The sequence below is a fragment of the Oryzias latipes genome, chromosome 17, assembly GCF_053564925.1.
Source record: "Oryzias latipes strain Hd-rR chromosome 17, Olatipes_Hd-rR_3.1".
Lineage (NCBI taxonomy): Eukaryota > Metazoa > Chordata > Actinopteri > Beloniformes > Adrianichthyidae > Oryzias > Oryzias latipes.
Window position 1 is genome coordinate 4665688 of NC_136253.1, and position 13137 is coordinate 4678824.

At 39.8% G+C, this 13137-nt stretch overlaps 1 protein-coding gene across 1 annotated transcript in view; it reads left to right on the top strand.

Moving 5' to 3' along the window:
• Positions 1 to 12753, top strand: part of atp1a2a (ATPase Na+/K+ transporting subunit alpha 2a) — a 56666-nt gene extending 43913 nt beyond the window's left edge. The window contains exons 18-24 of the mRNA XM_004078573.5: positions 3726 to 3880; positions 5645 to 5768; positions 7670 to 7815; positions 8438 to 8568; positions 8713 to 8814; positions 9059 to 9150; positions 12392 to 12753. Of these exons, the coding sequence (XP_004078621.1) occupies positions 3726 to 3880; positions 5645 to 5768; positions 7670 to 7815; positions 8438 to 8568; positions 8713 to 8814; positions 9059 to 9150; positions 12392 to 12420 (779 nt within the window). The 3' untranslated portion in view covers positions 12421 to 12753. The remainder of the gene's footprint in view (positions 1 to 3725; positions 3881 to 5644; positions 5769 to 7669; positions 7816 to 8437; positions 8569 to 8712; positions 8815 to 9058; positions 9151 to 12391) is intronic.
• Positions 12754 to 13137: the final 384 nt, after the last annotated feature.

A 13137-nucleotide genomic window follows, 5' to 3' on the forward strand; every position in this document is an offset into this window, starting at 1 on the left:
ACAAAAGGGGGTTAATTTAAATATACATCTGGTGTATCAGAAGATTCATAACCCCTGTTTTAAAAGTAAAATATGTCAAACACAAAAGGCTTTCATCTCTCATCTGTTTGCTTAGCTGTTGGACAGGACAAGTTAAAAAACAAAAAAACAAAAAACAAAAAAACACGTGACTAAAGATCTCTTCAGTCATTGGCCAGGAACTATGAGGGGGGGGGGTCAAAACAACAAGAGAAAGACCGATGTGCTACTATTTACAATTCTTATTGGGACAGTTAACTTATTAAAACTTTATATGTTGATTATCCGTGTTGAGCGTTGGGAACAACACTTTTTACTTGTTACTTTGGCATGGCGGAGGCATGCTGCAAGGCGGTTACTGGCAAGTAGTACTTGTGTGTGTACTTTAACTCAGAGGATACTAGCAACTGCAGTGATAAGGAAACATTACTGGTCCTGGACCATAGTCTGCTTGGGTGTATTCAGACTGAAAATTTGTTCTGGATTATCGGGGGAAACAAACTCCGGTTAACTTGAAGCGAACCAAATGTGTCAGATCTTAATGCAACCCTAAGATGACAGACTGTCAATTTGTTTTAAAGTAGGCAAACTTACAGAATCCATAAAGTATAAAATACTTGTTTCCTCCACTGTACATGTTGATCACTGGTGTGTGTACATACAGCATGTTTACCTTATAGATAAAGGTTTGTCTTCATTCCTTTGCTCAGTAGCTCAGTGAGAGGCTACCATGCAGGAAACCAGGATTCGATTCCCGGAGGGGGATAAACAATGATATTGGGTCAATTACAATGGCGAGCAATGAACATCACCCAGTGAGGGCCCTTAGGCAAGACCCTTAACACTACTGCCTCCCAAGCGCGGTTAGGCTGCAGCTCCCCCAGGGGATGGGTCAAATGCGGAGAAGAATTTCCCCATTGTGGGATCAATAAAGTATCAATTATAAAAGTCAGCTTTCTGAGATGTAAATATATCTTAATGCATCCCCTTATATTCTGTGATTCATTCTCGTTACAAATGTTATTTGATGCAAAGATGTATATATTTTGTTCAACATAAACAAATGCAAATAGAAATATCAGGGTTAGATGGAAGTGAATCTCCTTTGAGCTGTGCAGCCTCATGGCTCCAGGCAGAAGTCCAGTTCAACCAAAGCTGTGTCCTGCTGCTGCTGCTGCTGCTGCTGCTGCTGCTGCTGCTGCTGCTGCTGCTGCTGCTGCTGCTGCTGCTGCTGCTGCTGCTGCTGCTGCTGCTGCTGCTGCTGCTGTGACAGGTTTGAAGTGAATCCTGGTTCTGTGCTGCTGCTCTGCGTCACACATGAAGCAGCATTCAGGAGTGTGGTCACCAAACGCTGCCTGATGCTCTCAAACTCAGCTTTTCACAAAAATGGTTTTACTCTCAAATCTGTCTGCTAGAGCGTTCTTTCATAACTGGTGAGAACAATAAAAACATTTTTATATTAGAGTAGGTTTAGCACTGTACCTATACTTTTTCTTACTATTTTGGAGAAAAAACAATGTAATAAATTCTATTTTAAAATAGCTAAGGACCAGGATTTTGTTTGTTGGTCAAAAAATTGACAAAGGTCTCATCAAAACAGAAAAAAGACGACGAAATATTCACACTTGTGTCTTAAGACACAAAAGAAAATACGCTTTTTTGCAAAGCACAACTCATAGAAAGGGTATTTCAAAGGCCTTTACAGAATAAAACAAAAATAAACACAATATAAAAGCACATGTACAACATTTACAATTGAACAGTAAAATTTAAGATAAAATGATAAATAAAAGCCAATTAAATCAAATCAATCAATCAGATCTTGTTTATTTTTTATTACATTGGTAACACAAAGTGCTCTACATAATAAAAAAACTTTTGAAATAAAAATCAAAAGCAAAATAAAGACTTTCACACAAAAAAGGAAAAAAAATTAAAACACAATGTCCCCCACCCTCCTGACCCCCGTGCACACAACATACGGAAACATTAAATGAAATATGAATAAAGATGCAAATAGAAATCTAGCTTGATACTTAAGTTAAAAAGAAAAGAAAGGCCCTTTCTGCATTCACCCACTTTGAGCTGAAAACATGAAGTTTCAGCTCTGGACTGGAAAATTGGCTGATGTCATTAGGAAGACTTCTCCAGATCTGTATTTTAAGACTTTAATGGCATCAGAGTGGATCTAAGGACCCACAGACGATGTTTCTTTCTTTTTTTAATACATTCTTGTGGCATTTTTCTGATGATGGAGGACATAGTTAAAGAAATTAAGATTAGAATAGCATTTCTGACTTTTTCTTTGTTCAAATTATTGTGAATCTGGAGCAGACATTTTAAGAGGATCATATTTGTTATGTAGAAAACACGCTGGGTGGGCCACAGGGTGCCTACCCCGCTCCATTCTGAAGTGTCCACCTGTCAATTAGATCCATGTCAGGCTTTGTTTTCCTCGTCTGAGCTGGCATCTGAGTCAAATCTGTACGGCTGGATAGCTCCGAAATTGCTTGCCATTTTTGTTGCACCACTAATGTTAAGCTGAGGGTGTGAGGGGCTGTAAGCTAGCGGGAGAAAGGGTCAACAGATGGGTGATGGGAAGTGGGGACAGGAGTTACTAATGAAGTTCTAATGAACTCAAGCTGCTCTGCAGAAATAATGTCGTAGAATACAACACAGATTTTTTGATTTTAGCTAAAAATGGCAAAATCCTAATTGAAAGACCACTGGGAACACTTTTACAATAGATCAAAAGATGATCAGAGTGGGACTTTCAACTCTACTTTGTGATGTTCAGGTGGTTTGGGTGTGAATGTGAACTCATTAGAATCACACTGTGAGTTCATCCTAAATGTGTTTAATGGCGTTGACGTCAGAGCGGTACAGGTCACTTAAGTTCTTTCATCACAAACATAGTAGGTCTTTGGACATCTTTGCACAAAACTGTTAGTGAACCTTCCAACTCAACCTTGTTACATTTTCAGCCCTGCTTTACAGCACTTTAGCCCCATGACTGGCTTCAAATGAAATGCTGTGAGGTTTACTGCGCCGCTGGGTCAGATAGCTGCTCCATGCCAGTAGCTATTTCAAAATTCTGTGACTAACAGGGATGTAAATATCTTCAAAAAAACAAGGAAGTCCGTGGTCAGTGATTGACCACTCACTTTGCATTTAATCAGTGTCTCCAGTATTTGATGATCCTAAATACATACACTCTTGTTTTGAGTTCACCAAAGAAATTATGGGTTAAATTACAGCAAATGCAAAGAAAATCATCTTTATTAATGTTGCAGTCAGGGGTGGAAAAGATCATTTAACTTTTATGACCACAATTTGATTCCTATTGACGATTCCTATATGATTCTTTGATTCGTCGATTAATTGTGACACCTGTAGTTGCAGTGCAGTCATATACTGTATGTCTGCTGGTGAGAATGGAAAAAACTAGAATTCTAAGATTTTTAGCAAAATATTTGTTCATGGGAAAGAGTTTACTAAAAAATAAATATTTGAGTTGGTAAAATTGGGTCAAGATTTCCATCTTTAACTTGACTAAAGAGCCATTTCAATGAAAATGGGTTGGACAAACCACCTGATATGGAAATATAAATCTTTTTATACATAAAACAAAGGAAGATTACAAAAAAGATAAGTATTATTAAAGTATTAACATATTATTTGCCTCTTTGCTGCTCCAATTGTTGCAGGTCGTCTCATTTTTGACAACTTGAAGAAGTCCATCGCCTACACGTTAACCAGCAACATCCCAGAGATCTCCCCTTTTCTCTTCTTCATCCTCGCCAGCGTTCCTCTTCCTCTGGGAACCGTCACCATCCTCTGCATTGACCTGGGCACGGACATGGTGAGTTCTCTCAGGACCTCTCTGACGGGTCTTCTTTAACTTGAAATCTTTCCTTTTTTTAGAAATGTCTCAGTTTTCAAACACGACCATTCCTAACGTTTATCTCCCATTTGCTGACTTGTTAATTAACACAACCACCATCAACAACGAGGTGCTAATTGTTAGCAATAGCTAAAAGCAAGCAAAGGTGAGATGAAGGGAAAGAGTGTTAATGCTGATGTCAGATTTAAGGCCCTGGGGGTAAAAAGAAAAATGAAGAGTGAGTGTTTGATTTCACTTGTTCTTTCTGTAAGTGGGAGAAATTCACCATCGGCTCACCCCAGACGTCCATTTGTTCACGCAGAACAAAGGCCGGGTGGCAGTCGCACACAGATTTACATTTCACAGCTCTGCCATTTCCAGATGCCATTCTCTCCTTTGTGTTTGCAGCAGTCACAAAAAGAGTTGCTGGCACAAGGCTCGCCTGAGGGGCGTAATCCATCATTATAAAGAAAAGAATCACAGAATGAAACATTCGAAAGGACTTTTGAGTTCATTACTTTAATTTTTTTCAGCTCTCAGCAACCAAGCGGTTTGCCTTCAAACTGGTTCCTATGCTGCCGTGAGCCAAAGGCAAAAGTTTTACAAGTAATTAGGTATTATAATGGTTTCGTACTGTATGAGCCTCCCGAGAAGCAGTCGGAACAGCTTGCTCTTATTGTGAGTAAAGCAGTCTAACTTATTTCACCTCGGTGATGCGAATAATGAAAATCTTTGGTTTCCTAGCAGCAGAACAGACTTTCTCATGCAGAAAAATATTTACTCCACTGCCGCGGATCACAGGGATATTGCATTCTTTATTGGCTGGATTTCTCTTTTAAGATGAGATGATTGAAGTTTAAAAGCACCTAATTTGTTCTCCTGATTTGCATATAAAAACCCAACCCTTCAAAGTAGCTTGTCTGTGTGGGTTTAATAACTGGCAGCACAGCCAACCGCTGAATGCTTTGAGGGGTCGGCCCCAAAAATCAAAACGTCTGGAAGCTGGGATGATTTGGGAGGAAGGGTAAAGTGAGAGATTTCCCGGGTTGGCCGCAGAGACGCTGTTAACATCCTGTTTACAGCTTTTGGAAACTCTTAGCTACAGGCTGGAGGGCTCTGCTGAGGTTGCTGAGGACTATTTATAGTAAGGATGGGCATGTGAAAAAACACATTTGTCTTTGGTGGCTTACTTAAGAGGCTTCAAGGGTTAGATTTGGAGACAGAACAAACCTGCACTTTCATCAGAGTGTGGGCATGCTGCTCTCCTGAGCTTCACCCTCTTCTCAGTTTTTTTGTGGCTGCTGAGGGTCAAAGGAGGCAACACCAAAACAAACTGGATTTGCAGGCGACAGCGGATGTGCTCAGTTTCAAGCAGAGCGAGTCCCCACCCCAAATCCCCCCTAAGTCCTGAAGCTTTCCTTCCCTAAGTCAGACATATTGCTCTGTTGCTTAACTGCTAAAACCAGCCAATATAAGATCTTTATTACAGGGACCTTTCTACCCTCCTGTTTTATGAATGTCTCTAGATTCACTATACGTCTCCTCTCCACACCCCCTCTTTCTGTCTTCTTTCTTTCTCCCTGCCCTTTTTCTGTCTTCACTCCTCCAGTTCTGCCACCGAGTTCATAAATTAGTAGTGATATGTCTTTCCCGCCCCCTTTTCTTTGTGGTGATGCGACAAAGATAAATTCCTGCGCATTTATTGTGGAGAGTGCTTCTTCTTCTTCTTCTTCTCGCCCCCAGGTTCCAGCAATCTCTCTGGCTTATGAGACGGCGGAGAGCGACATCATGAAGCGGCAGCCCAGAAACCCCAAAACGGACAAGCTGGTCAACGAACGGCTCATCAGCATGGCATACGGGCAGATAGGTTTGGCCCCTTGCGCCTCATTGGCCCTCTGTACTACATGTCTTAAAGCTGAATCACAGTGACAGGCCTCTTACAGCCAGTTTACAGTGGTGATAAACATCTCAAACATAAAACCCCCGGAATGTTGACATTTATCTGAAATTCTGGCCTTCTTCACCGCTGCAGTAAATGTTTAGGTACTTACAGAGCAGGAAAATAGATCCAGGGGTGAGCAGGCACTTCTCTTCTAATTGTCGTGACATTTAAGGCAATTTGACAGTGGCGAGTCCACATATTACCTCTTCTTAATCTTGGTTATGTTTCAGTGGTTGGAGCTCTGCTTAAATGCATTCTTTTTATCTCTGGCTTTATATGTCTTGGGAATAGCAAAAAAAAAAAAAAATTCAAAGTGTGGCCCCGTTTCAAACACAGTTAAATAGGGCAAAACATGACAGGGGTTCCTTTAAGACTGAGCATGCTCAGAAAAGCTGGGGACGTTCATCACTTCCCTTTTGATGAGGAGTTTGTGAGAAACTAAATTACATTCATAATCCATTGTTTACCAGTCCAGATCATAAAGCACCTGTGATGAGCTTTTAACTCAGCAGGATGAAATCAGAATAAAAAATGACTGACAGACTGAATAAGCAAAAACTGACATTAATCATTTTTCTCCTATTGTGCTCTTATTAGGAAAAAAAAGTCAGTTAGCTATTTCCTGAAGCCCAGCCTCTTTTCTTCAACACCATAATAAAACAGAGGGGATGCAATCTTTTGATTTACGTTTGAAATGTCTCCAAATGAAAAGTTTAAGTAACGTTTATTTTCTCACGTTGTTAGTTTAGTTTGAGTTGTGAAAGGTCAGCTGACCTCTAACTCTTCTAAAAACAAAGATGTTGGTTCACTTGCAAGTAAACCCTGGTGCAACTTAAATATGCAGTGGGGAAGTGTAAAAATGTTTTCTGATTGGTTTAATGTAAATACAAAACCGATTAATGTCTTAGTCTCAACTGCCCTCACTGCTGGATACAGGCTGTCAGCAGCTGAATAACAGGCAAACCTGTATGGGGTCCACAGGTGGCCTGCAGGAAACATCAAGGTCATAGACCACTCTGTAAGTCTGTAGACCTAAACTGTTCATGCACATTTGCTACGGGCATGCTGCAGGTGACAGGTTGTAGTAAACAAATATACGGGTAGGTAGGGGGAGTGGGGAGGGATGCAGGCGTATCATAGAGATTTTTCATTTTTGTAACCCCCCCCCCAAGGGGCCTGTAAGTGCTGCTCACGTAATAAGGACATGCTGCTGATGTGCAGCCTGACTGTTGGAAAGAAGGGAATTAGACAATCAGAGGGTAGTTTGGGTGGACGTCCTATTGGGCAGTTATATGTTACGTGGACGCTTTGTGCATGCAGCATCAGCAAAGAGCCAATGTTCATCAGTTTGTCCAAATCCAGTTTTTTTTAATTAAATATTATTTGATATTAATTTTACCAGAAAATTTGAGTTGTTGCAATAAAAACTCAGGCTATATAATTTATCCAGAAAGATAGATTAATTCATACGCTACACACTAAATATACGTATATCAACCAAATTCTGATTTAGACCAGTTAGTCAGCTTTACAGTGTTAAATAATGTCCTAAAACTTTTCATTGCTAATGGAGGAAAAAACACATGCAGCAGTGATGGAAATGTGGCTTTTTAGATTTTTCTTTCTGATTATCTTTGAACTTGCCTTTAGGAAGAATAATTATGTAGAAATATTCTCTTTTATATATTATTAAGATTTGTTGCTCACTTAGCTATTAAAGATTAACCCAGAATTCATAAAATGAAACGCCTTTCCAAAATAAATGACTGAGAGGAACAGCATTTTATCTTTCCCTCTCAACTGGGTTTAATTTGTTCCTTCTCCAGGAATGATGCAGGCAGTGGCTGGTTTTTTCACCTACTTTGTGATTCTGGCTGAAAACGGTTTCCTCCCTTCACACCTGGTGGGCATCCGCATTCCCTGGGACGACCGTGAGACCAACGACCTGGAGGACAGCTATGGCCAGCAGTGGGTAAGAGGCGGGGACGAAAACAAGCAGCAAAAGCTGATTTAGGATGTGAGTCTGAAGCTACGTTCACACCGTCCTTGGTAAACACGCGTTCCAGTGACCACTTCCAATGACAGGTCTGTGTAAACAGACGTGTATGTGGATTTCAGGCTTTTGCCTCCAAAACTCTTGGGGTCATGTGTTGCCACGCAAGTTTCTATGACCGTTTTTGGACTCTACATAGAAATTGTATGTCCATTGAACGCAAGTAGAAAGTTAAAGAGGTTGAACTTTGACTAATCAGGGTCTCAGATTTAGTAGTGATGAATGGATGGAATCCCTTACGACTCACGGAAGTGCCAACTGTTTGAAAATTGATCATGAATGACAGACTTTCACATATCGAAACAGAGCCGAGAAATAAAAACACCTGGAGCAAGATTTGTGAGATTTTCTCCACTTTGACATTTTGCACCAAGCCTTTTCCAAGTGTTAGTTCATGCAATAATATCCGGTAGTGACAGTCCAGTATGAACTGCTCTTAACAGACCATATGCTAAACGTGGGTTTAGCATATGGTCAAGCATCTTAATGCCTGGTGTGAACGTAGCATTAGATAAATACAACATTTATCTGTACACCGCAGACCTACGAGCAGAGGAAGATTGTGGAGTTCACCTGCCACACAGCCTTTTTCACCAGCATTGTGATCGTTCAGTGGGCGGATCTTATCATCTGCAAGACCAGGAGGAACTCTCTCTTTCAACAAGGCATGAAGTAAGTGAGCTGAGATAATGAATGTGAACTGAGGGAAAATTAATTGACAATCAAGGCATGATTGAAGGCCGTAATAAGTGCCACACATTAAGGTCAGCGTTCATCCACTTCTGAGCTTCTCCGCTCTGAATTTCTGCTCAACAGGAACCGGGTCCTGATCTTCGGTTTGTTTGTTGAGACGGCTCTGGCTGCCTTCCTCTCCTACTGTCCTGGAATGGACGTGGCCTTGCGGATGTACCCCCTGAAGTATGCACTGCATGTGCACATGCCCACTGAACTGAAAATAACCCCTTTAGGAGCTAATAGGCTACCATTAGCCTGTCGCTCTGAGGCCCAAATGAAGTCTGCAGTATCCTTAAACACCACATTGTTATTCATACTGCTCACAAATGACCGCAATGAATTTAACAATTTGCTTTGTGCCTGTAACTCTTTACTCTATCCCTCCCTCCTCTTCTTTTTTTTTCCCTTCTTGCTGTGGCGCTCTCAGGTTGATGTGGTGGTTCTGTGGAATCCCGTACAGCATTCTCATTTTCGTTTATGATGAGGTCCGTAAATTCATTCTGCGGAGAAGCCCAGGAGGTAAGCTCGTAAACCGAGGGCTTTGAGCTTATTTGTCTTGTTAATAAGATAGAAGGAAAACTATAGAGCCATCCAACTTTACTGTGACTGCCACCCTTTTCTTTAGCAGCACATTCACTATGTCGACCTTCATAAAAACCCTCTTAAAAATACATTTTCACCTCCACGTTCCCAATGGGAACAAAAAAAAAACATCTGACATTGTAATTAACTGGTAAAACTCTTTACTGATATTCAAATAATCTCAACGAAAGAGGATATTTTATTTGTAGCTGGCTCTTTTCAACTTTCAGTTTGTTTTTATGAGCTTGGTTTAAAACAGAAAAGTCCAGGGTTCTTAAAATCAGCCACACATAAGATAAATCCCACTGTCTGTGAAAAGGCTTTACATGCATGGCAGTTCATCTGTTACCATGGATAATCTCCAATGGAAATTACACATTTGTTCTTAAATGAACATCATACACCACCTAAACACAAGCCATGTAAACATAGCTGTTATTGGTCAAAAACCTGATGGGCTGCAGTTTGTGTTGTTGTTGTTGTTGATGTTTTACAGCAAGTGTGGAAACTAATAAATAATACGGTGCCAATGGTTTGAAAACTTTTAGATTGAACAGAAAAAATCTTAAATTACTTTGGGATCCGGATAGATAACAAGTCTCCTGATTTTTTCAGACACTCAGAGTTCCTTCAAAATAAAAACACCCGATAGATCCTTTGATACATACCATCATTTTCTCTGTATGAAGGGATTTGCATTTATAGTGCATTTCTTGTCTTGTCTAAGGAGGTTTTACAGCACAAGCCACATTTACCAATTTAATATAATTTTCTGAAGCAAGTCTATCCTTTTCCACACAATCGCACACGGATGAAGTCAGCGTAGGGACAGCTGAGGGATAAATGTCCTGCTTTAGGAAGCTTTTGACATGTTGGTTCAAGAAGACAAGATTGACCCCCTTGTCTAACTTCTAAACTGCAGTAGATTTTGTTATATTTTTCACACATGAGTTAAAATTCTATGAATTTGAGTTTTAGTTGTGTTCTTGCAGTAAAAAGAAATTGGTTTCTTCTGTTCCTCATATTTAAAGGATTCCCTCCATAATTGTTCATCATGGTAACTGTAATCTCAGCTCAAGCTACGCACACACCGGGGATGAGACACACGTTCAAGAAACCATGTTTGGTGCGTTTAGCCCATGGTGTTCACACTGGACCAGCAGGGAGGGCTTCTTCTTCTTCTACTGTTTACTAGCTCATGTCCACCACCTCCAGTTGGAAGAGGCTTGGTGGGAAATGTCAAAGTGGTGCAAATCTTGGGAATCTTGCTCCAGAGTTTTTCTTTTGCAGCTCTATTCCAATAAATGAAAGACTTGGTGTTGTATAATTCCCGCTGGACAAAAACCGCAACTATTAATTTCTTCTCAAAACTGATTTTCAAACGATTGGCACTTCTGTGAATTCAAAGGGTCCCTGATTAGTTGGACCTACTCCAATGGGAGTTCAATGGACGCACATTTTGTTCTTAGAGCCCGAAAACGGTTGTGTAGACGTCTCTTTAGAAGTCAGACTCTGACAAACAGACTAGGATGCCAATGACCCTCAGCTGCACCTTATATCAATGTTTATGCCACTGTAGGAGAAGAAAGAGTGGACAATTATTGTGATTTAAGCTCCTATCTGTCTTGACAAAGAATAAAAACAACAGGTGGAACTTAAAATGTCTCGCTATTAATGACGAAATCCCCTTAAATGCACTGTAATTGGTGAGTTGTGCTTTGTGCCAGTTACTGATCCAGGAAAGAACCTCAAAAGCTAATCATGTAAAGGTTTGTGACTTGCATTTGTTTTCTAATTCTTTGATTTGCATCGACATGAATAATGGATCAGTATAATGTAACAGGATTTCTTAGAGATGGGTTACAATTATGGCTGATTATGTAAGCTTTTATTTTGGTGCATTGACTAAAGCATTGTCTTGCAAAGGAGAGGCTTTTAATGCCATTTGCAACTGTCTTATTGAAATCTTTTAATAATGTACAAAATGGAATTGGAGCAATTTACCTTCCTCTTTGATTGTCATCCTTGTTGGTTTGACATTATTCTCAAAGAGGAACTGTGAAAGTTAACAATCCAGCGTTTAACCACAAACAAACAAAAAAAAAATCCAGGAAGATCAGACGGCTCTCCAGCTTCTGTAGCTTGTGGTTCACCCAAAGACTAAAGATCCAAAATGGACCTTTTTGTTTTTTTAACATGTTCTCGTAGCATTTTTCTGATGTGGGGGACAAAGAAAAATAAGCTCAAAATAAGTTTCTGAGGATTTCTTTGTTCAAATCGTTGTGAATCATGAGCAGACTGAAAATGCTGTTTGAAAAGATTATATTTGTGACAATACACCACAAGATCTACACCACAAATAGATCCATGTAAGCTAGTGGAAGTGCATGTAAACAGACGGATGATGGGATGTGGGGGTGGGGTTGCCAACATAGAAGAATTTCTAGTCTCTAACTACTGCTGTGCTGCAGAAACTATGTCCTAGAGAACAACCCAGGTTTTTGGATTTTGCTGAAAATTGTATAATCATAATTAAAAGACCACTGGGAACATTTTGACAATAAATCAAAAGATCAAAAGAAATATTTAAACCTCACACATAACTGTATCATAATGTATAACTTTAATTTTTAAAGTTTGATAAACTCCAAGTCTCAGAACAGAAGTGGAAACAGATTGAATCAAAGGTTTTTTTCATTTATTTTGATATCATGTTCATACATATTTTTTAAAGAGAAAAAGCATCAAACTACAAAGCAGGAAATAGAGCGATACCTGATGGACCCTCATCAGAACCAGCAACAAATGTTTCCAGAGGAAATGAAAGCAGGCTGATCCCGCCTGCTGAGATACGCGGCACAGATTGTGTCTGTGATATAGATACCATACAATGACCCAGAATCTGCTTATTGCTGCAGAGTCTCCGCTGATGAAGGGTGACACATAGGGGAGACAAACAATCTACGGTGACAGCTAATCATTTTTGTTAATCTGTGCGCCACACGCTGCTGATCAGAGTCTCTGAATTCTAAGGAGATTCATTTGGAAAAGCAGAGAGACAAAGAGATGAATGCAAATAGAGAGATACAAAGGGATATTATGAAAGCCTCTCGTCTGTCAGTTTGCTCTCTGACACTTTCTCCCTTTCTTTCTCTGCCTCTTTCTTCATTTCTTCCAGGTTGGGTGGAGCTGGAGACATATTATTAACATTCAGAAAATGTCAGTTTGAATTGAGCGTCTGTGCGTGTGTGCATTTGTTTTTTTTTTTCCAAGCTTGCGAGCTGAGTGTGTGTCTGCCAGTTGCAATATTGCATGGATCAGTTCACAAAACTGATTATCATAAAATACTGCTGAAAATAGACTTTTGATTTCGCCTGGAGTTTTCTTTTTTCTTCTTTGTTTAATTAGAAAACATTTCCAGCAGAAGCAAAAGTCGTGTACCTCTCTGTGTCTTATGTGAGCTATCACCAAAGTGATGTACGGTGGCCTGTTGGCCACCAACCTTGTTATATGTTTACAAAATTAAAATGTGCTTCAAAATGAATGTGTCTTTATTGACTGTGTGGTGTGTTGTTGTTTTTTTCCTTGACTTTTTGTCAAGGCTGTAGCGGCTGCTTCTGGGCATCATTATCATACAAAAAGTAGATCCTAGATTCTGTACATCCATTTGAGTTTTTTCCATGGTAAAACGGGTGTCTACTTGAAAATTAAACCAGAGCGATATAGAATGGGTTCATATAGAAAGAGATGAGCTTCAGTTAAAATCAAGGATACAAATTCTCAGGGTTGTATTGTTATATTTAATGATCTATGCTCAAAAAGAAGGAACATTTGTGTCACTGTTTCCTCATCATAAAAAAACTCTGCAACAAATCTTGAAAAGCGTGTTTCAATTGTGACACATTTTAATTTCTACCCACCAGA